Raw genomic sequence first — 27,328 nt, 5'->3', positions numbered from 1 at the left:
ATAGAGACAGGGTTTCACTATGTTGCCCAGGGTGGTCTCGAACTCTTGAGCTAAAGGGATCCACCCACCTTGGCCTCCCAAAGTGCTGGGATTACAGGCATGAGCCAGCGTCCTTGGCCTCTATTTTCTTTTTTCTTTTTTTTTTTTTTTTGAGATGGAGCCTTTCTGCTTCACTCAGGCTGGAGTGCAGTGGCGAGATCTTGGCTCACTGCAACCTCCACCACCCGGCTTCAAGCGATTCTCCTGCCTCAGCCTCCTGAGTAGCTGGGATTACAGGCGTACGCCACCACGCCCAGCTAATTTCTGTATTTTTAGTAGAGACGGGGTTTCACCATGTTGGCCAGGATGGTCTTGATCTCCTGACCTCGTGATGCACCCGCCTCAGCCTCCCAAAGTGTTGGAATTACAGGCGTGAGCAGCCACGCCCGGCCCTATTTTCTATTTTGGTTATTTCAGACTAGGAATACAGAGACGCAGAAAACCACAGCTGTGCACTGAGACCACTGACACTTGGGAGTCACCACACTCCAGGCACAGGGACCGCCACGAACAAGCGAGTCCTCCCAGACACGCAGGAGTAGCCCCCAAGGCTGACAAAAATCACAACATTTGTTCCGGGGACAAAAGGATGGACACATCCAGAGACACGGACACACCCACAAATCATCGCCCCCACTCTTCAGCCTCACAGCGCCCCCCTGGTCCCTCCAGAATCTCTGTCATCAGTCACCCCCATACACACAGCATCATCCATCGGGGGTGGGGGCCCCGCCACACAGATGCCACTCCCCAGACCCAGAAGATGACCGCAAGCTGCTGCAACGCAGGGCAGGGGTTCAGGGTGTCCGTAATCTCCCGCCTCGCCCTGTCTGAGTCCCCTTTTCTGTCGCCTGGAAAAACCACAGCAGCCGCCCTCGCAGAAGTACGGACCTTCGCCCGTGCCTCAGCGGCTTCCGTAATCCCAGGGGGTCCCACGGCACGAGGCTTAAGCGGCAGGGCGCGCTGCATGCCGGGAGGAGCTCGATGGGCGGGGCTTTGAGCGTCTGCGCAGCCTCCGTTTGAGGTCGCCGTTTCCCACAAGCCCCCGGGGCAGGGACCTCGCCGGCGCAGTTGTCTGGCCAGGACTGCCCGGGTGCTGCGGTGAGCTTCGGGGACTGGTCTGGCTAGTCCTTGTGCAGCCACTGCCTCCGGCCTCGGTGATTGCGAAAGTGAGGGGCAGTGGGTGCAGGTGTGAGGGACCGAGGGGCAGTGGGTGCGGGTGCGCCTGCAGGTGTGAGGGATCGAGGGACGGTGGGTGTGGGTGGGCCTGTGGGTGTGGGGGACCGAGGGGCAGTGCATTTGGGTACGGCTGCTGGTGTGGGGTGCCGAGGGTGGGTATGGGTGCGCCTGCAGATGTCGGGGACCGAGAGGCAGTGGGTCGGGGGAACCTAGGGTGGGTGTGGGTGCTTCTGCGCTGGCCGTGGTGGGGCGCCTTTGAGGTTGGTGGTTGCGGTTGTCCTGGGGAGCCGAGGTGGCTACGCGGTTGTGGGGTGGCTGTGGCCGTGGTCGGCGGGTGTCCGTGGAACATGGACCCAGCCACTCTTTTTCCAGCGCTTTCTCCCCGCAGCGGCAACTGTGCTTCCGAGAGGGTGCAGGTGCAGGTCTTTAATGAGGCTTGTGGGGAAGGAGTCGTGGAACTGGGTTGTTATGGGAGCTGGAGGGTCGAAACTGGCCTGAAGCCAAGTCCTCGGCTGATGCCTGAGGATTAGGACCCCCCACTAGGTAGGGTCCCTTTTGGGAGAACTGGAGTGCGCCTCTAGGTTTCAAAACCGCAGCATCTCCAAAGATCTGACCCTGGGGACCTGAATAAACTCAACTCTCACAGAAGCGTTCTTGGCAGGTGCGGCCCGAAAGGGCATTTCCTAACATCAGTACAGGCAAGTTTGGGGCATGAACCCTCCTTCCTCAGACCTTCAGTGCTTCCTGAGTATCCAAAGGTGGTGAAAGAAACGTTGCACGTTTTCTTTTCTTTCTTTATTTCTTTATTTTATTTATTTATTTATTTATTTATTTATTTATTTATTGAGACGGAGTTTCGCTCTTGTTGCCCAGGCTGGAGTGCAGTGGCGCTATCTCGGCTCACCGCAACCTCTGCCTCCCAGGTTCAAGCGATTCTCCTGCCTCAGCCTCCCGAGTAGCTGGGATTACAGGCACCTGCCACCACGCCCGGCTAATTTTTTGTATTTTTGTAGAGATGGGGGTTTCACCATGTTGGTCAGGCTGGTCTTGAACTCCTGACCTCAGGTGATCCGCCCACCTCGGCCTCCCAAAGTGCTGGGATGAGAGGCGTGATCCACTGCGCCCAACCACATTGCACGTTTTCAAAGTTCAGGAGGGTTTACATTTTCTCTTAGTAAGCGAAAGCGGTTTGTTGTTTATTATTTTTAATATACAGTAAAACACTTTTAAGCATATTTCTATGAGTTTTCATAAATGCATATTTACACCACCAAAATAGAGAACATTCTGTCACTCCCCAAATACTCTTGGGTTGCTCATTTGTACTCAACCTTTCACCCCTAACCACTGATCTGCTTTAGCTACCTGTATCTTTGCCTTTTCCAGAATGTCATGTTATGTGAAACATGTAGCCTTTTAAGCCCTGTTTGTAAAATTCAATGCCATATTTGTAAAATTAGCTAATTATACTTGTCATTTATTGATTGATTGAGACAAGGGTCACATCCTGTCACCTAGGCTGGAGTGGGAGGGGCACAGTCATAGCTCACTGCTGCCTCAAACGTCTGGGCTTAAGTGATCCTCCCACCTCAGCCTCCCCAGTAGCTGGGACTCCAGGCATGCATCACCATGCCTTGCTAATTAAAAAAAATTTTTTTTAGTAGACAAGGTCTCCTTATGTTGCCCGGGCTGGCCTCGAACTCTTGAGCTCAAGCAATGCTCCCACTTTGGCCTCCCGAAGTGCTGGGTTTACAGGCGTGAGCCATGGCGCCCAGCCTATTATTGTCTTGTAGAGTTCTCAGTTTAAAACTTTTGACGGGCCAGGCACAGTGGCTCACACCTGTAATCCCAGCATTTTTAGGAGGCCGAGGTGGGTGGATCACCTGAGGTCAGGAGTTGGAGACCAGCCTGACCAGTATGGAGAAACCCCGTCTCTACTAAAAATACAAAAAATTAGCTGAGTATGGTGGCACATGCCTGTAATCCCAGCTACTCGGGAGGCTGAGGCGGGAGAATCGCTTGAACCCAGGAGGCAGAGGTTGCCGTGAGCCGAGATTGTGCCATTGCACTCCAGCCTGGGCAACAAGAACGAAGCTCTGTCTAAAAAAAAAAAAAAAAAAAACTTTTGACAGAGCTAAGTAAAAGAGGTGGCAGATAACAGGCCTTCAAAACTGAGAGGTTAAATTACTATGTTTACATCAAGATATGTGAGTTAAGTTTAAGATTCTGTGTTCCCTGTGCTTAACTTTCTTCATTTGTATGATGGGAGGGAAGCTGGGAATAGGAGGTGCAATGAGATGATAAACCATATTAATCTCCGCAGTACTTAACTCGAGAAATTGACAGAATTTCATTTGCTTTCCTTATTAACAAAATGCAAAGCTATTGGCCAGGGATGGTGGCTCTCAACTTTAATCCCAGAGCTTTGGGAGGCTGAGGCGGGAGGATTACTTGAGTCCAGGAGTTCCAGACCAGCCTGGTCAACATAGTGAGACCTCATCTCTACAAAGAAACAATGCCCCCCCCCTACCACACACACACAGAAAGCTATTAGATTTTCTTCTCTTTCCTATGAGCCCATTTGGTGGAAGTGCAAACTTACGAAAATGGTATCTTTGAAAAGCAAAATGGGCTTTTTGGGCTTTGCAGATCATTAAAACACAAAGCTTCCATCCACTCTTATGAAAATGCATTTAAAATTTCCCAGTTTCAGGATGTCAAGTGTGCTGGGAGGCCTCAAGGCCACCCCCAGTGGTTCAGTGATAAGGGTACTGAAGGGAACTGGCATATAGTCAGCCTTACAGCTAAGATTTATTACAGTGCAAGGAAACAGAGCCAACTATTAGCAAAGGGATGAGGCACGTGGGGTGAAGTCGGGGAAACCAGCCATAAGCTTCCAAGGGTCCTCCCTGGTTGGCGGCATACAAGATGTCTTTACTGCCGGGGAAACTAATTGTAACAGCATGTGTGACTATTTACCAACCTGAGCAGCTCAATAGAGACTCTGCCAGGGTTTTTTATTGCCAGCTGGTTATGATGCACTCACTGCTTGGCAAATACCAGGATTCCAGATGCCTGGAATGAAAGGTGTTTTGCATAAACCATATTGCTTGTGCAATTTTGACACAGCTGTCCTTGTAAACAGGACTTTCAAGGGATAGGACTCAGGCCTGCTTTGCTAAGTTTTTTGCAGTGCAGCCTATTGGCCCCTGCTTTCCAGCGAAATAATTATCAGTAGGACCGTCACAGCATGGGGAGAGGGGAAGGAGCTTACAGGAATGATTCCAGCTATGCCCTTTAGGGGTTTCGGACTTACTTAGTTAAAATAAAGGGCTGTTTTAGAAAGCTACCTGGCTTCCTCCTTAAAGTTATGTATGAATCCTTTTTACCTAAGTTACCAAGTGTGTGGTAGAACAGAACTCTTGCCAGTAATTTGAAGCTTCCACAGCTCAGACGGTGTCACCGTAGGTTCCACACCTGATTACAGTCCCACAGGACACACAAGGTACTGCCGGAAACTGAGTTTACAATTTTCAGGGCAACCTAAGCAAGACATCCATTAGTCAGCAGTGAAGGTTAACGGACACTCAGTGCGGACTCCCTCTGTAGGGAGAATTCTCAGTCCTGTCCAATGAAGTTAGTTGAGTCCCTGATTTCAGAGGGACTGCCTGAGACAGGCAGTTCCACATGGTTTGTCTGTGACGACAGATCATCACTTTCACCAGTGTGGCCCTCAGGGTGTTCTGCAGGGCAGGTAGAGCAGCTGGGCGGCTCCCTCACAGCGTGTCAGGGTGGTCTAGGCTCAGCAGTCAGTTTGCATTCAAAGAACTTACAGGGTCCGGGCACATTGGCTCACGCCTCTAATCCTAGCACTTTGGGAAGCTGATACAGGTAGATCACCTGAGGTCAGGAGGTTGAGACCAGTCTGACCAACATGGTGAAACCTCGTCTCTACTGAAAATACAAAATTAGCCGAGGATGGTGGCGTGTGCCTATAATCCCAGCTACTTGGAAGGCCAAGGCAGGAGAATCGCTTGAACCCGGGAGGTGGAGGTTGCAGTGAGCCAAGATCACGCCACTGCACTCCAGCCTGGGCAACAAGAGTGAAACTCTGTCTCAAAAAATAAATAAAATAAAAAGAACTCATGGGAGTTTGGAAAGCAGCACAGAGGGTTTTCCTTCAGGAGGAAGGAAGAGGATGCAGGAAAGATTCTGAAAAATAAGATGAACACTGGCCTCTGCCCTCCCCCAGCCACCTCCTCAGATGCTTTTGGATATTTCCTCCTGTTACAGAATCACTGTGTCCCATTGGACAATCATTTTACATTTCAAAAATCATCCCTTAATGTTATCCAGACCTTTCTTCTGGAAGGGTTGTATGGAATAGGAACAAAGTTTTTCCACAGAAAAACCTTTTAATATGATTCACTCAAAGACACAGGTTTAAAAATTGGTTGTGATAAAATCTGAAATTTTCAAAAAAATTTCAAGATGGCTTTACATAACCTCCCATCCCTTTTGTCCTGATCATTTATCCAGTGCGCAGCTCAGAAAAGATCAGTCTGTTTCCAAGCGATAACTACCCTACTAAGTTGTGTGTACCAGGAGACGGTGAGGGAAGCAGGGTCAAACTGTCCATCCACTGTTACAAACTGCAGTGAATCCAGAAAGCCAAACACAAGCCGTCAGCAGTGAGACATCCCCCAGGTGGGGGGTCAAGAGCCCAGTGTCAGGAATGGGTGCAGGTCACAGTGCCTGGGCTATGCCCTTGCCAAACTCCAGCTTTTGGCAGCAATCACGTTTGCCATGCAGTCATTCTCCGTATCAGATGAACCATCTACTATTTATGAAATTTCAAAAATTTAATGTTTTATGTCAATTTTTAACATTCAGATGCAAGAGCCACATACTACAAAGACTTTTATGTTGTTTTTTTTTTTTTTTTTTTTTGAGACAGAGTCTTGCTCTGTCACCCAGGCTGGAGTGCAGTGGTGCGATCTCAGCTCACTGCAACCTCCGCCTCCCGGGTTCAAGCAATTCTCCTGCCTCAGCCTCCTGAGAAACTGGGATTACAGGCATCCATCACTGCACCCAGCCAATTTTTGTATTTTTTAAGTAAAGATGGGGTTTCACCACGTTGGCCAGGCTGATCTCAAACTCCTTACCTCAAGTGATCTGCCTGCCTTGGCCTCCCAAAGTGCTGGGATTTACAGGCGTCAGCCACCGGGCCTGGCCATGCAAAGGCTTTTTTTTTTTTTTTTTTGAGACGGAGTCTCACTCTGTTGCCCAGGCTGGAGTGCAGTGGCGCCATCTCGGCTCACTGCAAGCTCTGCCTCCCAGGTTCACGCCATTCTCCTGCCTCAGCCTCTCCGAGTAGCTGGGACTACAGGCGCCCGCCACCACGCCCGGCTAATTTTTTTTTTTTTCTGTATTTTTAGTAGAGACGGGGTTTCACCGTGGTCTCGATCTCCTGAACTCGTGATCCGTCCACCTTGGCCTCCCAAAGTGCTGGGATTACAAGCCTGAGCCACCGCGCCCGGCCGAAGAGCCCCCCCTTTAAAATAATTGCAATTGTGCCCCTAGTATTAATTTCAGCATTTGTAGCCTTAACAGCATAGCTGTCAGATGTTGGATGTCCTCCAGCATCCAGGTTGGAATGCAGGAGAGGCTGGGAGAGGGAGCTGCTGCAGCAGGAGTTAGGCTAACACGCCACTTAACAGCTCGTGCAGGTAACATGCTCTGTGGTCCACATCAAATGGCAACCCTCTGATCAGTGACACCCGTGTTCAAATTCATGACCACATATCCCATGGCCTAAAAGTTTAAACCATTGCAAAGATGAAGCTGAAGCATACCCCTGTGTTTATTGTTACGGGGAGTCATTACTGTTAACTCCAAGAATGCACAACTGTGTATCTATTGCTCCCCACCATTTAAACACCTCTCAGTAGTTCTTTGGTTAAGATTGTTAGGTAGAAGTGCCGGGCGTGGTGGCTCACGCCTGTAATTCCAGCACTTTGGGAGGCGGAGGCAGGCGGATCATGAGGTCAGGAGATCGAGACCATCCTGGCTAACATGGTGAAACCCCATCTCTACTAAAAATACAAAAAATTAGCCGGGCGTGGTGGTGGGCGCCTGTAGTCCCAGCTACTCAGGAGGCTGAGGCAGGAGAATGGCGTGAACCCAGAGGTGGAGCTTGCAGTGAGCCAGGATGACCCCACTGCACTCCAGCCTGTGTCACGGAGTGAGACTCCATCTCAAAAAAAAAAAAAATAAATCAAAAATTTTAAGTATATGAAAAATTGACCTTTAAGAAGAGTGCATGAGCTGGTACATATCCGGTAAGACTAATAAGTAGTGCCTAAATTGACAAAATTACAAAGTTGATTTCATATTCCATAATTGCAATGGAATATTTATATCTTCAGAGGAAAAATATTTGTTAGTATACAATTTATCTGAACATGGTTGACAGAATCTAAGAAACAACTACAGAGGAATTTGACAAAAAGTATCTTGTTCTTAATAGCATATAATTAAACATAGTATTGAACATATACTGAAGGATTGCACTCAGCTCTGAGTAATAGTAAACTCCAACAGTCTGCCTGATATGAGAGAGGTGATTATTCTTACATGGACCAAGTAGTCATTCAGTGATGCTGTATGTGATCAAATGTGTGTGTGTGTGTGTGTGTGCTTTTTGGCTGGTGCATAGGCTGTCATGGTTGTGTCTGCACACAGAACCATAAGCAGTACTAGAGAACAAAAGAACAAATGTTTAGTATAAAAATAAGGTAAGACCTGGGCTGGGCACAGTGGCTCACGCCTGTAATCCCAGCACTTTGGGAGGCCAAGGCGGGTGGATCATGAGGTCTGGAGTTCAAGACCAGCCTGGCCAACATAGTGAAACCCCATCTCTACTGAAAATACAAAAGTTAGCCGGGCATGGTGGTGCATGCCTGTAGTATCAGCTACTCAGGAGGCTGAGGCAGGAGAATTGCTTGAACCTGGTAGGCAGAGGTTATGAGCTGAGATCACACCACTGCACTCCAGCCTGGGCAACAGAGCAAGACTCTGTCTCAAAAAAAAAAAAAAAATTATGTCATGTTCAAAGTACACTTCAAATCACCATGTGTCTAATACGGTTCAAAGTGAAAATATTTAAGAGATAAAACACTTAACTATTAAAACTTAGGTACTATAGCTGAAAGAGGACTTACAATAAATAAACATTTATTTTTGAAAGAGCTGGAAATTCACGACTAATGGGTCTGTTTTACAAATGAGGTGTTGGCAAAGACAATATCATTACTTGTAAGATTTCTCTCCTGGTGTGAATTTTCTGGAGCATTATATATGAATTAATGTGAGGTTACCCCCTGTTACTGAGTTATAGAATTTCTCTTTAGTGTGTGCTCTCACTGGTTTTAGAAAGAATGACTTGGCAACTGAAGGGTTTTGAGTGTGACTGACATTCGTGGGATTTCTGTCCTGTGTGCATCCTCAGATGGTTCCGGAAGGAGGAGGGCCACTTGAAGGACATCCCACATTGTTTACATTTGTGAGGTTTCTCTCCAGTGTGCATCCTCACATGATTATGTAAGGTTGAGGACCAAGTGAAAGTTTTCCCACATTGTTTACACTCATAAGGCTTCTCTCCAGTATGCATCCTCAAATGACCTTGGAATGCTCTGGAAGAGGTAAAGGCCTTCCCACAGTGTTCACATTTATAGAGCTGCTCTTGCGTGTGAATTCTCACATGTTCTCTAAACGTTGAGGACCAAGTGAAGGTTTTTCCACATTGTTTACACTCATAAGGCTTCTCTCCAGTGTGCGTTCTCAAATGACCTTGGAATGATCTGGAAGAGGTAAAAGCTTTCCCACATTGTTCACATTTATAGAGCTGCTCTTGCGTGTGAATTCTCACGTGTTCTCTAAATGTTGAGGACCAAGTGAAGGCTTTTCCACATTGTTTACACTCATAAGGTTTCTCTCCAGTGTGCGTCCTCAAATGACCTTGGAATGATCTGGAAGAGGTAAAAGCCTTCCCACAGTTTTCACATTTATAGAGTTTCTCCCCAGTGTGGATCCTCATGTGGACTCGCAAGGTTTCAGACCAACTGAATGTTTTCCCACACTGCTTGCATTCATAGGGCTTCTCTCCCGTGTGCGTCTTCTCATGTCTTTGAAAAGCCTGGGGGTAAGTGAAGGCTTTCCCACAGTGTTGACATTTATAGGGCTTCTCTCCAGTGTGTGTTGTCATGTGTCTTTGCAATGTAGAGGGATAAATGAAGGCTCTCCCACATTCCTGACATTTATATGGCCTGTCTTTTGTGTGAGTTCTCACATGTCTGGTGAAGCTTGCGAACCCATTAAACGCCATCCGACACTGCTCGCATTTATAGGTTTTCTCTGCTGTGTGAGTCTTGACGTGGTGAGAGAGGGAACGGGGATGTTGGAAAGTTTGCCCGCATGCTTGACACTTATACGGCTTCTCCTCAGTGTTGGTTCTTCCGTGACTGTGTAGGTGTGAGGGACAAATGCAGGCCTGCTTACATTCCTCACACGGAGGTGCTGTTCGTCCACAGTGAGACTTGACGTGCCTTTTCAGAGAAGAAAGATGCGTGAAGACTGTCCTGCACTTGGTGCATTCATATGGTTTTTCTCCATCAGAAATTTCCTTGTACAGGGTAAGATTTGGCATTTGATGGATGGCTTCTCCATATTGATTACCTTCATTATTTTTACAGAATCTGTCCACCATATGATTTCTGTTAAAAATGAGAAACATTTTTATTTATGGTATGTTTAGTAATGATTTGTTGATATGTATTAACAAGTATTAGAAATACATTTCTAACTACATTTCAGCATACATGAAGTTTTTCTATTCTGAATTGTTTGAAGAGACATATTTATTAATGCAGTATTTATTATATATGGGGTTTTCCTGTAATTTCTTCTTCTTTATTTATTTCTTTGAGACGGAGTCTCATTCTGTCACCCAGGCTGGAGTGCAGTGGCGCAATCTCAGCTCACTGCAAGCTCTGCCTCCCAGGTTCACACCATTCTCCTGCCTCCGCCTCACAAGTAGCTGGGACCACAGGTGCCTGCCACCACGCTCGGCTAATTTTTTTGGTATTTTTAGTAGAGACGGGGTTTCACCGTGTTAGCCAGGATGGTCTTGCTTTCCTGACCTAGTGATCTGCCTGCCTCAGCCTCCCAAAGTGCTGGGATTACAGGCGTGAGCCACTGCGCCTGGCCCCCTGTAATTATTTCTAACAATTATGTTTCAAATTCTCAATGTCTAAGTCAAAAACAAATTTTTTTTGTTGTTAAAATTCTGAGAAATAAACAAATTTGGAGCAATGCTTATATTTGGAGCAATACTTATATATATATTTAATTGCATACAAGGATTTTTCTCTTGTGAGTGTAACTCACCTCAGATTTTTGTGGTGGTCTTTAGTGCCATAGCCTTCACAATTTTTTTCTAAAGTGTAGGCACAGGAATTATTTCCTGTGAAGTCTGGTATTGTCTGTTCCTTAGATTTTTCTTGCCCGTACATATCCTGCTGAGAAACTGACCCATTGGCTTTAAATTGAGTCTCATCATCTGAAACAAAAAAGTAAACAAATCTCATAAGGAATAAGACACTTATTAAGCAAAGGAAGACACTGAGGAGTTTAGCATTTTGACGACTTCATCAATAAAAGACATAAGGGGTCAAAATGTTAGGTATTTCACAAACACAGTAAGTCACAGGTATCTGTGAATCACAGATACAAGGAACACAGAGATCAAGGAACCACTCTGTGATCCTGAATGACCAATGAAATCTATACGCATACTAATGACACTAAAGGAACTTCAGGTCTTTTAAACCGAGAGAGAAATAACATCTGTTTCACACACGTTTCACTGTCAGGGAATAATGATTAGATTCTAGGTCCACGGTGGCTGTGAATATGTCTGTCTTAGTCCTTTCCCACATTTCAAATCTTGCAACAGAACTGATGAGAAAGAAATGAGTTCATTAAAAACCAGGTGAAGGAATGATGTCATCTTTACCTACTGAGACCAGGTTCCGGAAGGTCTCCAGCATCACATCTCTGTAGAGGTTCCTCTGAGCAGAATCCAGCAAAGCCCACTCCTCCAGGGTGAAGTCCACAGCCACATCCTCAAAGACCACTGAGTCCTAAGACAAACCACATAGGTGCGCAAGAGGATTGGTGACACTGAAAGTACTGGGGAACTGGACTCAATTCATAAATTCAAACAAGATTCTGTGGTGTCCCAACACCTCCTCTATGACGTGAATGTTAGATCTTCTACTTAGTCACTTCCTAATAAACTTCATAGCACCACTAACAGTCTGAACTTACTTCTACCTTTTTACTGTGACTGCTCTTATTTTCCTCTACCAGCAGGGTCTAGAGAGATGCTATGAAGATGAAGTAACTTTTCCATTTGAAATGCTGCATAACGCAGCAGGCCTCAGTTGTCCAAACGATGCACATTTCATTAGGTCTTTCGGACAAGCCTTCGATCGGCTACTGGAGAAAACCGTACGTCCTTGGAATCCACTGCCTGGTAAGGGGATCTTTGTATAGACAGGCCTGAGGCCAGCCAGAGAGTTTCTAACAATGTGACTTAAGAATTCCTGTTTTTGTCTGCCTGGAGCCCTGGGCAACATTGTATCAGTTTTTTCCCCCTTTATTTTCTTAAATTATTTTAAAGGCAACTGTATAAATAATGTTTGTCAAGTACTGTTGGATGTATAACACATAAGAATACTTACCTATTTGCTAGTAACAGTACAGAGGAGGTGGGTGGGAGGGAGCAAAGGCATATTTAAGCAAGGGACATGACTATAGATGGTAAAGTACTAATTAAAATGCACTGTTTTAGCGTATAATATTCATGGACGTAGTATGTATTAATAATGCCATAAAAGTTGGGGGGGGCAGGAAGGAATAGAGCCACACAGATGCAGCATTTCTGTATCTCACTGGAATCAAGTCATTAATATAAACCTGAAGCTCATCTGATAAGCCTCACATTTATAATACAGTAACCCCTAAAGAAACCAACAAATAGTAAAAAGTTAAACAATTGAAAGGTTTCATTAGAAAATACTTAATGAAAATGAAATTAGTGGCCGGGCACGGTGGCTCATGCCTGTAATCCCAGCACTTTGGGAGGCAGAGGCGGGTGGATGTCCTGAGGTCGGGAGTTTGAGACCAGCCTGACCAACATGGAGAAACCCCCGTCTCTGCTAAAAATACAAAATTAGCTGGGCGTGGTGGCACATGATTGTAATCCCAGCTACTCAGGAGGCTGAGGCAGGAGAATCACTTGAACCCAGCAGATGGAGGTTGTGGTGAGCCGAGATGGCACCACTGCTCTCCAGCCTGGGTGACAGAGCGAAACTCCATCTCAACAACAACAACAACAAAAATAGTAAAGGAGTATAGCAACAAGAAAGACATAAAACCCACAGAAAACAAAAAGATGACAAACCTAAGTATGTCCACGTCAATAGTGGCACTAACTGGGAATGAGTTACAGAACCCAATGAAATGGCAGAGGTTGTCAGAATATGGATAACAAACATAATCCAACTACATACGCTGCATAAGACACACACTTTTGATTCAAAGATACAAACAGATTGAAAGTAAAGGATGGACTTCCTTCTCTCTCTCTCTCTCCCGCTCCCTCCCTCCCTCCCTTCCTTCCTTCCTCTGTTGCCCAGGCTGCAGTACAGTCGGCTCACTGCAGACTCCCTGCCTCTGATTCTGCTGCCTCGGCCTCCGGGCTGCCTGGGATTGCTGGCGCGCGCCACCACCCCTGCCTGGTTTTTGTCCTTTGGCTGGAGGCACGGTTTCGCCATGTCGGCCAGGCTGGTCTCCAGCTCCTGACCTCGAGTGGTCTGCCCGCCTCGGCCTCCCGAGGTGCTGGGACTGCAGACGGAGTCTCACTCACTCGGTGCTCGGTGTTGCTCGGGCTGGAGTGTGGTGGCGTGGTCTTGGCTCGCTGCAGCCTCCGCCACCCAGCTGCCTGCCTTGGCCTCCCAGGGTGCTGGGATTGCAGCCTCTGCCCGGCCGTCACCCCGTCTGGGAGGTGGGGAACGTCTCTACCTGGCCGCCCATCGTTTGGGATGTGAGGAACGCCTCTGCCCGGCTGCCCCATCTGGGAAGAAGTGAGGAGCGCCTCTGCCCGGCCGCCCCGTCTGGGAAGAAGTGAGGAGCGCCTCTGCCCGGCCGCCCCATCTGGGAGGTGAGGAGCGCCTCTGCCCAGCCACCACCCTGTCTAGGAAGTGAGGAGCGCCTCTGCCCGGCCACCCCGTCTGGGAAGTGAGGAGCGTCTCGGCCCGGCCGCCCCGTCTGGGAAGAAGTGAGGAGCGCCTCTGCCCGGCCGCCCCGTCTGGGAAGTGAGGAGCGCCTCCGCCCGGCCGCCCCGTCTGGGAAGTGAGGAGCGCCTCCGCCCGGCCACCCCGTCTGGGAAGTGAGGAGCGTCTCGGCCCGGCCGCCCCGTCTGGGAAGAAGTGAGGAGCATCTCTGCCCAGCTGCCCCGTCTGGGAGGTCTACCACGGAGGCCAGAAGCAATGTGGGGGCTGGACGTGGTGGCTCACGCCTGTAGTCCCAGCACTTCGGGAGGCCGAGGCGGGTTGATCACTTGAGGCTAGGAGTTCGAGACCAGCCTGGCCAACATGGCAAAACATGAAAAATATAACAGACCAACCAACCAACCCAGTGACAACAAAACAGGTCTACCCTGGAGTCATACTCTAATTTTTTCTATTTTCCTCCCTTTCTAATCCTTTATCCCACTTTCTTTTTCTTCCTCTTCCTTCTCCTTCTTCTTTGTCAAATAGAGGATTATTATCACTGATCCATATAAAGTCCCTCTCTCGTTTATTTTCAATTCCCACCCCCATTTCTATTCCCCGTCTTCCCATGTGCAACCTTCCTAATATGTTTGATATGCATCTTTTTGTTTGTATGTATTTTTAGAAAATGTTTATTGTTTTGTGTGCAAAAAAAATTAATAAAAATAAATAAAGAAAAAGTAAAGGATGGGACTGGGTGCGGTGGCTCATGCCTATAATCCCAGCAGTTTGGGAGGCCGAGGTGGGCAGATCACTGGAGGTCAGGAGTTTGAAACCAGCCTGACCAACATAGTGAAACTGTCTCTACTAAAAATACAAAAATTAGCCGGGCATGGTGGCACATGCCTGTAATCCCAGCTACTCAGGAGGCTGAGGCAGGAGAATCGCTTGACCCGGGAGGCAGAGGTTGCAGTGAGCCAAGATTGCGCTCTCCAGCCTGGGTGACAGAGCAAGACTCAAAAAAATAAATAAAAATAAAAGAAATGGATAATTAAAAGTTGGAACATAAATACCCTTTTTTTTCTTTTTTAGTTGAACACAGAATCATCAATTACCCCACTTTTTAATGATAGAACATCTAGGTGAAATACAAGGAAATAAAATAATTGAACACTGTAAGTCATTTAGACATAACAGACATCTGCAGAACATTCAACCCAACAATAGCAAAACATACATTCTTTTCAAGTGCAGGAAGAACGTTCTGTAAAAGAGACCCTTTGCTAGGCCATAAAAGAAACCTCAACACATTTTAAACAATAGAAATACGAAATATTGGCTTGGCTCAGTGACTCACACCTGTAATCCCAGCATTTTGGGAGACCAAGGCAGATGGATCGCTGGAGCTCAGGTGTTCGAGACCAGCCTGGGCAACATAGACCCGGTCTCTACTAAAAATGCAAAAATTTGCTGGGTATGGTGGCACACACATGTAGTCCCAGCTACTTGGGAGGGTGAAGCACGGGAATTGCTTGAACCCAGGAGACAGAAGTTGCAGTGAGCTCTGATCACACCACTGACAGAGTGAGAGTCAGTTTCCCAAAAAAAAAAAAAAAAAAAAAAAAAACAGAAATAAGTATGTTCTCTGACCACAATGGAAGGAGAAATGAAATTGGAAACGAATATAGAAAATTTTGCAAATTCACTAATATGTGGATATTAACACACTCCTCCATAACTAACGGATCAAAGAGAAATCACAAGGGAAGTCCTTTGAGATGGATGGAAAATAAAGACACTATATACCAAAACTTATATAAAGGAAATTAATAGCTATAAATACTTGTCCTAAAGAGTGCAAATCAACAACCTAACCTGGTCCACCTCAAGACAATAGGAGAATAAAACTAAACCTAAGCAATTAGGAGTAAGGAAATAATAAATATTACAGGCAAATTAATGGAATAGAGAACAGTAAAACAATAGAGAAAAATCAATGAAACCAAAGCTAGTTGTTTGAAAAGATCAAACAAAACTGATTTAGTGGCCGGGCACAGTGGCTCACACCTGTAATCCCAGCACTTTAGGAGGCTGAGGTGGGTGGATCACAAGGTCAGCAGTTTGAGACCAGCCTGGCCAATATGATGAAACCCCATCTCTACTAAAAATACAAAAATTAGCTGGGCATGGTGGCAGATGCCTGTAATCCCAGCTACTCAGGAGGCTGAGGAAGGACCATCACTTGAACCCAGGAGGCAGAGGTTGCAGTGAGCCGAGATCGCACCATTGCACTCCAGCCTGGGCAACAGAGCAAGACTCAGTCTCAACAACAACAACAAAAAAGTGGGGGGAAGGATGTAAATAGACATTTCTCCAATAAAAATAAACATTGTCAGTAATTAGTCATCAAGGAAATGCAAATAAAAACAAAAAGGAGATACCACTTCTCACCCATTAGGATGGGTAAAATAAAAAACTAAAAAGGAAAATAAGTTTTGGCAAGGATGTGGAGAAACAGGAATCTTCACACATTGCTGGTGGGAATGTAAAATGGTACAACCAATTAAGAAAACAGTGTGGCAGTTCCTTTTAAAAGTTAAATGACTTCTAGTTTTTGGTCCAGCATGTAAGGAGCTTGGAAGTTATTACTCCATTGTAACAACTAAAAAGCTGAACAAACTGAAACCTCAACAAGCTCTTCTTCAATCTTTCAGAGAACTGATGTCACAAGGCAGGCTCTGCCCCCTCAAACTGAAGAGAGAGGTGGATACAGAGAATCACAACTTACCAGAACACGCAACCATGAGCAGAAGCCTCTGTGGGAACCGTTACTTAGATGGGAAACCCTGAGCTGTAACTGATGAATTCCTGGGGGTACAGCGGGCCCAAGTCTGAGTTAGGAATCTCAGGGGGCCCAGTCTTGTAGAGAAGAAAAATAATGATTTTGAAATAGGCCAGATATTTCTGCTCTTTCTCAACGGGCCCTTCCCTGAAAACTATTTGATCAGAGCCTCACCTGTTGGGGTTTCATCAGAGTCTAAGTGACCTGTGGAAAGAGACGTATCCCTCATCAGCTTCCTCTATTCATCTTGTCCCACCTAAGTGGGAGGAGAAGGAAGAACTGAGAAGCACTTGTGAAGTTCAGTGTCGCGGGGCACAGGCTCACGAAAAGACAGACCTCATCAAAGGATCAGGGAATCCTTGCCCTCTGTCCACACCTCACCACTGCGTTACTAAAGGTCTATTTACTTCAGTGCCTTTCACCCAGTACATTGCGGCTGGCTTTCCAGAAAGAAATGACAAGGCACACCAAAAGGCAAAAGACACAGCGTGAAGAGATAAAGCAGAACCCCTCAGATACGGCAGGGACGCTGGAAGTATCAGACTGGGAATTTAAAACAAGTATGATTAACAGGTGAAGTGCTCTAATGGAAAAAGTAGACAACATGCAAAAACAGGCAATACAGGCCGAGAAGTGGGAATCCTAAGCATGAAAAAGCCCTGGGAGAGATTTGAAAAGCACTGTAACAGAAATGGAGAACGACTTTAACGGACACAAGTCGACTTGGTGTGGCTGAGGAAAGACTCTGAGCCTGAAGATAGGTAATGAAAGCTTCTAGGTTGGGCGCGGTGGCTCATGCCTGGAATCCCAGCATTTTGGGAGGCTGGGGCGGGAGGATTGCTTGAGGCCAGGAGTTCAAGACCAGTCTGGGCAACATAGTGAGACCCTGTCTTTAAAAAGTTTTTTTTGCACTTTGGGAGGCCGAGGCGGGCGGATCACGAGGTCAGGAGATCGAGACTATGGTGAAACCCCATCTCTACTAAAAATACAAAAAATTAGCCAGGCGTGGTGGCAGGCGCCTGTAGTCCCAGCTACTCGGAGAGGCTGAGGCAGGAGAATGGCGTGAACCCAGGAGGCAGAGCTTGCAGTGAGCCGAGATCGCGCCACTGCACTCCAGCCTGGGCGACAGAGCGAGACGCTGTCTCAAAAAAAAAAAAAAAAAAGTTTTTTGTTTTTGTTTTTGAGACAGACTCTCCCTCTGTCGCCCAGGCTGGAGTGCAGTGGCGCAATCTCAGTTCACTGCAACCTCTGCCTCTCGAGTTCAGGCGATTCTCCCGCATCAGCCTCCGGAGTAGCTGGGACTACAGGCACCCGCCATCATGCCTAGCTAATTTTCTGGTATTTTTTTTTTTGAGACAGGGTTTCACCACATTGGTCAGGCTGGTCTCGAACTCCTGACCTCAGGTGATCCACCCACCTCAGCCTCCCAAAGTGCTGGGATTACAGACATGAGCCACCGAGCCCGGCCACAAAAAGTTTTTAAAAATAAGCTGGGCTTGGAGGCATGTACCCTGTGGTCCCAGCTACTTGGGAAGCTGAGGTAACAGGATGGCTTGAGCCCAGGAGATTAAGCCTGCAGTGAGCCATGATTGTACCACTGCACTCCAACCTGGCTGATAGAGCAAGACCCTGCCAAATAAATAAATAAATATCTCCAGGGCCATCACTAAAAAAAGGAAAGAGAAGCATACCTGACTTGCTAAGAAAGGAGAAAAAATGGAATCACACAAAACATGCAATTAAAACCAAAAAAGGCAGAAAAAGAGTGGAAGACAAAACAAGGAACAACGAACCAGGCTAACAAAAATAGAAAACAGTAACGTGGCCGGGCGCGGTGCTCACGCTTGTCACCCCAGCACTTCCGAACCAGGGTAACAAATAGAAAACAGTAACGTGGCCGGGCGCGGTGCTCACGCCTGTCACCCCAACACTTCAGAACCAGGGCAACAAAAATAGAAAACAGTAACGTGGCCGGGCGCGGTGCTCACACCTGTCACCCCAGCACTTTGGAACCAGGGTAACAAACACAAAACAGTAATGTGGCCGGGCGCGGTGGCTCACGCCTGTCACCCCAGCACTTCGGGAGGCCGAGGCGGGCGGATCACGAGGTCAAGAGATTGAGACCATCCTGGCTAACACGGTGAAATCCCGTCTCTACTAAAAATACAAAAAATTAGCTGGGTGTGTTGGCGGGCGCCTGTAGTCCCAGCTACTCAGGAGGCTGAGGCAGGAGAATGGCGTGAACCCGGGAGGCGGAGCTTGCAGTGAGTCGAGATCACGCCACTGCACTCCAGCTTGGGTGACAGAGCGAGACTCTGTCTCAGAAAAAAAAACCGAAAATAAATAAAATCTATTATAAGGAAAAAAAGTTAACATAGTATTATCAAATGGAAATTCTACTCCTAAATATATACTGAAGAAATTTGAAAACATATTTAAAGAAACATTTGTACCCAAATGTTCACAGCAGCACTATTCACAATAGCCAAAAGGTGGAAACAACTCAAAGTTGATCAGCTGATAAAATGTGGTACTGTCCACACAGTAGAGATGACTCAGCCATGTAAGGAATGCGGCTCCGACAGGCTAAAACACGAATGGCCCCTGAAAACCACACATTAGGATTCCATTCATATGAAATGCCAAAAGAACAAAAGGATAAAAAGGAAAAAAAAGAAAACAAACAACATACGAAACGTCAAGAACAGCCAAGTCTCTGGAGACAGAGGCAGATGAGTCATTTCTTAGGGTGGTGGAGGGGTTCTGGGCAATAGGAGAGTGATCACTGAAGGGTCTGGGGGCTTCTTCGTGAGGTGATGGAAATGTCCTCAAGTTGACTGTGGTCTTGGTTGCAGGACTGTGACTCTAAAAACCAGTGGCCGGGCGCGGTGGCTCATGCCTGTAATCCCAGCACTTTGGGAGGCCGAGGCGGGTGGATCATGAGGTCAGGAGATCGAGATCTCCCTAGCTATCTCTACCGAAAATGCAAAAAATTAGCCGGGCGTGGTGACAGGTGCCTGTAGTCCCAGCTACTGGGGAGGTGGAACTTGCACACTACTGCACTCCAGCCTGGGCGACAGAGCGAGACTCCGTCTCAAAAAAAAAAAAAAAAAAAAAAAAAAAAAACGAAACAAAAAACAAACAAAAAAACAATGAAATGTACACGTTAAATGGCTGTACGTTATATATGTCACTAAAGCTGGTTTTTAAAAAACATAAAGAATGTGAAGTTCACTGTCTTCCTCAAAAACATGATACACAAAATGAAGATGCCCATGACCTCACCTCCAGTCAACGTTATACTAGTTCCAGCACCACCAGAAAATTATAAAACGTAAACTTGTCTTTATGCAAATTTCTAAGAATTATGCACATAAAACCCCAACAGAACAAAGAGATAATCCTAGAAAAAGATTTTTACAAAGATTCCAAGAAATTGCATTATGTTTCTACTTCATAATAGTTGGAAAATTCATTTTTTTTTTTTTTTTTTTTTTTTTTTTGGGACGGAGTCTCGCTCTGTCACCCAGGCTGGAGTGCAGTGGCGCGATCTCGGCTCACTGCAAGCTCCGCCTCCCGGGTTCACGCCATTTTCCTGCCTCAGCCTCTCCGAGTAGCTGGGACTACAGGCGCCCGCCACCACGCCCGGCTAATTTTTTTTTTGTATTTTTAGTAGAGACGGGGTTTCACCGTGGTCTCGATCTCCTGACCTCATGATCCGCCCGCCTCGGCCTCCCAAAGTGCTGGGATTACAAGCGTGAGCCACCGCGCCCGGCCGGAAAATTCATTTTTAAAAGCTGATACATACTATGGGAAGATCCAAAGTTAAATAAGTACTTAAGGCTAGTCAAGGGTTCCAATGGAGAAACAAATCTTGATCGGGGCCCTGTGAGGTGGTGCACGCCCGTAATCCCAGCATTTTGGGAGGCCGAGGCAGGAAGACTGCTTGAGGCCAGGAATTTGAGACCACCCTGGGCGACATAAGGAGACACAGTCTACAATGTTTTTTGTTTTTTATTTTTAAAATTAGCCAGGCATGATGGCCTGTGCCTGCAGTCCTAGCTACTAGGGAGGCTGACGCAGCAGGATCACTTGAGCCCAGGAGGTTTAGTGAGCTGTGATCACACCACTGTACTCCAGCCTGGGCAACAGAGTGAGATCCTCTCTTAATGAGACTTTTTAGGACTTAACAAAACTACTTTCCAAACCTAACAGGAAAAAAAGTCTAAAAATAGCCAAAACTTTCTGCAGAACAGGGTGAAGGTTACCTACCACACGGCAAGGATTGTAGAGCTGTCAATCTTGCCAGTACGGTATTAGCAGAAGGATGGACAAACGAAGCAATGGAAAAGAATGGATCTCTCTGTGACATAACGATAATGAAAACCCTACTGAAGTGTAGGATGGGGGGAGATAATTCCTATGACATTATGAAGTGGAAGAGGGTAGCTGGCCTTGGGGATGAGAGGGTTTTAGATTTTAGAGATTTAATTTGCGCTTTCGGAAGAGCCAGGTGCGGGGACAGGCTCGTGGGCGTGCTGCAGAACTTTCCAGGTGGGGCGAGCTGCTGCACCCCATTAGACTCAAGTCCCCACCACTCTGTTCATATTTCTGGTCGTTATTTGAAGCAGCAGCCCAGGGAGGAAGCATCCCTCATTTATCAACACCCATGGCCAGAGCGAGCCTAACACTTTTTAGGTCTGTCTGGGTTTTGGAGAGAAGGTATTCCTCACTTACAGGTTTTACTCTGACCCATCTGTGTGACCACAAATCCGCCTAGTTGTGGGACAACAAGAGGTTCTAGATTCTGTGCAAAATGCAATGGCGACAGGATTCCACTGTGCCCCCAGCCTGGACTCCTTCTCTGGAGAGGCTTTCAAAGCCTCCGCTCCAGCCTCAGGGAATCTCAGACCAGTCCCGGTGGCGGTGAATTGGCCATGGGGATCTGGTGCAGGACACTGTCCTCCCATGTGGCCTCCACAGCCCACTAGAGATGGAGGCTCCCACGGGCCCTGTGCCTCTCTGCCCGGAGCTGCCCTGATGCCTCTGATGGTGAGACTCACGGGTCCACAGAACCTCCTTCCTGAAATGGAAATGACGCTTACGGCACCGAGGCAAACCTGGGCCCTCTGGCCCATCCCCCGAGGACAGTCTAGTGCACACACAACACGGATGTCCAAATCATTCTAACCACACACAGCGGACAGTGACTGTCTGGAAGCTTCACAGGCAGGACGACGCTCCCTGGTAGCCACGCGGCAGATGACTGTGTGGCTTTGGACTGTTTACTGGCCAGCCAGGGAGGGGCGGTTTCGACAAAGGGACTTCTTGTTGCCTATGGGTAGACCAGTACGGCTGCACACTCAACTCCACAATGACAAAAAGAGTAATCAACGCTGCTAAAATACTTGATCTGAGCCCCACTGGCATATTTTTCTCGCCCTGTCTTCAGTGTTCCAAAGCTCCTTCAGGGCCTGCTTGTCCTTAATAAGATACACTGCTTGGGCATTAGCCTTTTAAAATTCACACTCAGGGCGGGGCACGATGGCTCATGCCTTTCCGCCCAGCACTTTGGGAGGCTGAGGCGGGAGGATCGCTTGAGCCCAGGAGTTTGAGACCAGCCTGGGCAACACAGCAAGACCCCAGCTCTATAAAAAAATTTTTTTTTAATTAGCTGGGTGTGGTGGCATGAATCTGCAGTCCCAGCTACTCAGGAGGCTGAGGCCGAAGATCACTTGAGCACAGGAGTTTGAGGCTGCAGTGAGCCATGACTGCATCACTGCACTCCAGCCTGGGCAACAGAGGGATTTTATATCTTATGAAGGATATAAAATAATCATCATGGAACAATTATAAAACACTACTGAGGCCGGGGGCGTGGCTCACGCCTGTAATCCCAGCACTTTGGGAGGCCGAGGCGGGCGGATCACGAGGTCAGGAGATCAAGACCATCCTGGCTAACACAGTGAAACCCCGTCTCTACTAAAAATTTAAAAATTAACTGGGCATGGTGGCACGTGCCTGTAATCTCAGCTACTCCGGAGACTGAGGCAGAAGAATCGCTGGAACTCAGGAGACGGAGGATACAGTGAGCCAAGATCGCGCCACTGCACTCCAACCGGAGCAACAGAGCAAGACTCCATCTCAAAAGAAGAACAAATAGTAATTAGAGGATGGTATCGGCAGGATGGACAAATAGACCAACAGAAAAGGATGGGAAGCTGTGTTTATGGTGCATGAATATATGACAGAGCAAGCGTTGCGACAATGCTGGAAACGAGGGGCAGTTTAACACCTGCGCAAGGAGAGATGCTATCTATGGGAGAATAAGGAATGTCCACATCAACTGCAAGTTCAATCATCGGCATAATGCACATCTCACTGTGAATGACAAAAGCAGAACCCATTCAGAAGTTAGTTCTTACAACGTCCAGGCATGGCAAGTGCTCACATATGCCCACACACAGACGTTAGTAAGCTACAAGGAAGGCCAGGTGCAGTGTGGCTCATACCTGTAATCCCAGCACTTTGGGAGGCTGAGGCAGGTAGATCACTTGAGGCCACGAGTTTGAGACCAATCTGGCCAACATTATGAAACTCTGTGTCTACTAAAAATATAAAAATTAGCCAGGCTTGGTGGCACATGCCTGTAACCACAGCTATTCGGGAGGCTGAGGTAGGAGAATTGCGTGAATCCAGGAGGCGGAGGTTGCAGTGAGCCAAGATGGTGCCACCGCACTCCAGCCTGGGCGACAGAGCAAAACTCTGTCTCAAAACAAACAAACAAAAAACTTTGGCTGGGTGTGGTGGTGCACACCTGTGGTCTCAGCTACTTGGAAAGCTGAGGTGAGAGGATTATTTAAAGCCAGGAGTTTGAGACTGCAGTGAGCCGTGATCATACCACTGCACTCCAGCTTGGGCAACAGAACAAGACCTTGTCTCTAAAAATAAGTACATAAAATAAATGAACACACTTGAATTAACCCAAGCCAGACAAACGCTGGAATGATTGAACTAACTGGGTCACCCACTGTCTCAGACACCGGCATGTGTGCAAAGGAAAGAAACCACAGAAAAGCCTTTCGAGCTGATATTCACGGTGCATTAATGGTAACAGTCACTTATTGTAACAGTCACTTATTGAAATTTCAGGCCAGCTGCAATGGCCCATGCTTGTAATCCCAGCACTTTGGGAGGCCAAGGAGGGCAGATCACTTGAGTCCAGGAGTTCAAGACTAGCCTGGGGCAACAGCGAGGCCCCTGTCTCTACAAAAAAATATAAAAATTAGCCAGGAATGGTGGCATGCATGCACCATTGGTGGTGAGCTATGCTCATGCCACTGCACTCCAGCATGGGCAAAGAGTAAGACCCTGCCTGAAAAAAAAAAAAAAATTTCAAAGAAGGCAAAATTAAAACTCTGTATGGTGATAAATAATAAATGGTAAAGGTAGAGAGAATGAAAAAAAAAATCATGACAGTGGTTACCCTGGGGGCAGAACAGAGATGAGCGCTGGGAGCAGCACAAAGGTGTTGAAGAGAGGCTGAAGGCCTATTTATGCGGGCAGTAAGGCCACTGGTGTTTATATTAAAACTTAATCCAGGCCGGGCGCGGTGGCTCACGCCTGTAATCCCAGCACTTTGGGAGGCCGAGGTGGGCGGATCACCTGAGGTTGGGAGTTCCAGACCAGCCTGACCAACATGGAGAAACCTCATCTCTACTAAAAATACAAAATTAGCTGGGCGTGGTGGTGCGTGCCTGTAATCCCAGCTTCTCGGGGGGCTGAGGCAGGAGAATTACTTGAACCCGGGAGGCGGAGGTTGCGGTGAGCCGAGATCCTGCCATTGCACTCCAGCCTGGGCAACAAGAGCAAAACTCCGTCTCAAAAAAAAAAAAAAAACAAAAAAAACTTAATCCAGGCCGGGCGCGGTGGCTCACGCCTGAAATCCCAGCACTTTGGGAGGCGGAGGAGGGTGGATCACTGAAGGTCAGGAGTTGAGACCAGCCTGGCCAACATGGTGAAACCCCGTCTCTATTAAAAATATAAAAATTAGCCGGTTGTGGTGGCAGGTGCCTGTAATCCCAGCTACTTGGGAGGCCGAGGCAGGAGAATTGCTTGAACCCGGGAGGCGGAGGTTACAATGTGTGGAGATCATGCCACTGTACTCCAGCCTGGGAGACACAGCTGTCTCAAAAAAAGAAAAAAAAACACTTCATGCATAAACTAAACCAGCTGCTTAGAAACTGCTCCAAGACAACCACAGGTGCAACCTCAGAAAGGCTAAAACGCCCACAAGCACATCTCCAGGACAATCGTCTTTCCAATGCTCAGCAGCCTCAATCAGCATGAACAGTTCCCGCTGTGGCTGTTCTACGAGACAGGAGGTCTGAGCAGGGGGAGGCTGCCTAGCCAGACCCCACTGCACCCTCAGCGGCCTCCCATGCAGGCTCAACTGTGGGCTCAGCTGGAGTCACTGGTCTTGGGGCTCACCTCCCTGCTCCAGGTGCTACACTTTAAATGCCACAAAGACCCTCATCCCCTAGAGTAAGAATGCAGCAGAATCACTGCTTCCAGCCCGTGTGTAAGTAGGGGAAGGGAGTTCCAAAGCAGTCTTTATGACTCTACATGGCCAGAAACTGCTTTTCCTGGTCAGCAAACATGATGCATCAGTGAAGCAATACTCTTGGTGACAAACTGGAAATTAACCAGAATGGAACACGCCTCAGTTGTACAGGTTTTTGCAGAATGTGCATTAATCTCACGTCTAGCTGAACTGAAATGGAACACGATCACGCGCTGTCGCAAACTCTGCACCTTGTATGGAAGAATAACTACTATTATTTTTTGTCTGATTGCTTGGCGTTTGAAAAACTACTATTTTTATGAACATTTTAATCTATCTCTAGCTGTTATAAGATGTGGAACTGCGCACCCTTTCTCTACAATTCTGGTGGGAGAGAGAATATTCCTGAGAGACTTCCTTAGGCCATTCTTAGCCTGTACCCCAGAATAAACAGGTGTTATCCTGACGGACCAGAAGGCAGAAAACAGACTTGAACATTTTCCTGTTGTCACTAAGGAGAAGAAAAAAGGCAAACAGGAGACAGTATATTTACTGAAACCAGCTGCCCGAATAAAGATTTCAGGGCATTAGTGATACCCTGCAACAAAACCCCACAGGGCAGGTCACTCCCACCGCCGAGGTCATCCCCCAAACTGCCTCCGACCCCCGGACCGTCCCTTGCTGTCCCAAGCTGTCCCCTGTAAAGTGCTCTGAGCTGGCCGCACCATGGTCAAGCCCCCCGCCCTTGTGATAATGTACTCCGTGATATTCCCCCGCCCTTGTGAATGTCCTTTCTAGGATACGTCTTCCCCGTCCTTGTGACAATACACGCTGGCGCCCTTGTGAAGGTATTCTGTAATATTCCTCCCAGCCCTTGTGACAATATATCCCCCACGCCCTTGTGAGTGTACTTTGAAACATCGTCCCCGCCCTTGAGAATATACTTTGTAACACCCACCAACTGTCCTCAAAAAAACCGCTCCTAACTCCGATGCCTATCCCAAACCTGTAAGGACTAATGATTGCCGGGCGCAGTGGCTCACGCCTGTTATCCCAGCACTTTGGGAGGCCGAGGCGGGCGGATCACAAGGTCAGGAGATCGAGACCATCCTGGCCAACACGGTGAAACCCCGTCTCTACTAAAAACACAAAAATTAGCCAGGCGTGGTGGCGGGCTCCTGTAATCTCAGCTACTCGGGAGGCTGAGGCAGGAGAATCGCTTGAACCCGGGAGGCGCAGGTTGCAGTGAGCCGAGATCGCGCCATTGCACTCGAGCCTGGCGACAGAGCGGGACTCCATCTCAAAAAAAAAAAAAAAAAAAAAAAACCCAATAATAATCCCATCACCCTTTGCTGACTCCTTTCTCGGACTCACTTGCACTTCCTTGCACCCAATTGAGTAAACAGCCTTGTGGCTCAAACTAAGCCTGCTCAGGTGATCTCTTACACGGACACGCGAAACATCCCCAACCTGCTGACCGTCGCTTGCCGTCCCCCCGAAACTGGTCCCTGACCCCTGACCGCCCCTACCGTCCCCACAAACTACCTCCAGCCCCCCTCCTGCCCAGGCCTCCCCCTAAATTACCCCCCAGCTCCTGGCCGCCCCTTTCGTCCCCGCAAACTGCCCCCAGCCCTCCAGCCCGGCTGCTGTGATGGCGTCCCCGGGTCCCAGGCGCTAGTCCTGCACCGCCCCGCGCGTCCCTCAGCCAAGCCCGGGCGCAGACTTCGGCGGACTCTGGTTCCAGCCGGTTCCCGTAGCTCCGACCGTCCCCCGGCTCGGCTCCTGCCCCGCACTCACCATGTCTCGCCTGCTCCTGGGGTCTCCAAGGCGAACTCCCCGTGGCCTCGCGGCCGGCGCAGATGAAAGTTACAGATACTCCCGGGCCGCTCGGGGTAGGCGGGGCACGCGCGGCAGGGAGGACCAAACGTCCCGCCCTCGGGGGCCTCGGAGCGAAGGAAGCGGCGCCCCTGATTGGACATTTTCTAAGTCCCCGCCCTTTCAACGCTCTGAGTGGACAGCGTTTTGGACACGCCCCCTTCATCCCTGAGGCCTTCGATTGGACACTACTCCAAACCTGCAATCCGCTTCCTGGTGCCCGCCCCGTGCCTTGAACGGACAGTTGTCCGGACCCGCCCCCGAGCGCCTGATTGGAAGATAACTTCCGCGCCGCCCCGCCTCCTGTTGCCTGAGTGACCGGCGCGTAGCCAACGGCTAGTGGCTGACCCGCCAGCCGTGGACTCTCGCGTTTGTGCGAACTCGCTCTGGCCCGGGGCGAGCCCAGCCTCTCCCCGCAGCTCGGCCGCCCCTCCGGCGTCCTTCTCCCGAACGGGCACGAGAAGTCCGGACTCAGTTTCCCCACGGAGCAGC

General features: G+C 48.2%; 1 protein-coding gene and 1 long non-coding RNA gene across 5 annotated transcripts; one reads left to right on the top strand and one right to left on the bottom strand.

Annotated features, from left to right (window-relative positions):
* The first annotated feature begins 179 nt into the window (after positions 1-179).
* On the top strand, positions 180-14,301 carry LOC129465317 (uncharacterized). 4 transcript variants are annotated; one of them, XR_010116524.1, is made up of 4 exons: positions 180-1,140; positions 9,749-9,911; positions 11,650-11,815; positions 12,981-14,301. It is a non-coding gene; the product is annotated as an uncharacterized lncRNA (long non-coding RNA). The 4 variants fall into 4 exon arrangements; XR_008651928.2 differs by having other exon boundaries at positions 180-1,196; XR_008651927.2 differs by having other exon boundaries at positions 180-1,208.
* On the bottom strand, positions 8,438-27,072 carry ZNF57 (zinc finger protein 57). Its single transcript, XM_063620664.1, has 6 exons — positions 27,036-27,072; positions 26,759-26,904; positions 16,573-16,654; positions 11,294-11,420; positions 10,666-10,837; positions 8,438-9,992 (listed from the first exon to the last, which is right to left on the bottom strand). The coding sequence occupies exons 3-6, from the start codon at positions 16,585-16,587 to the stop codon at positions 8,627-8,629; spliced, it is 1,680 nt and encodes a 559-aa protein (XP_063476734.1). The 5' UTR covers positions 16,588-16,654; positions 26,759-26,904; positions 27,036-27,072; the 3' UTR covers positions 8,438-8,626.
* Between the last annotated feature and the right edge of the window lie 256 nt (positions 27,073-27,328).

This window comes from Symphalangus syndactylus, chromosome 17 (assembly GCF_028878055.3).
Source record: "Symphalangus syndactylus isolate Jambi chromosome 17, NHGRI_mSymSyn1-v2.1_pri, whole genome shotgun sequence".
NCBI lineage: Eukaryota > Metazoa > Chordata > Mammalia > Primates > Hylobatidae > Symphalangus > Symphalangus syndactylus.
This window is presented reverse-complemented; position numbering and strand designations above follow the sequence as displayed.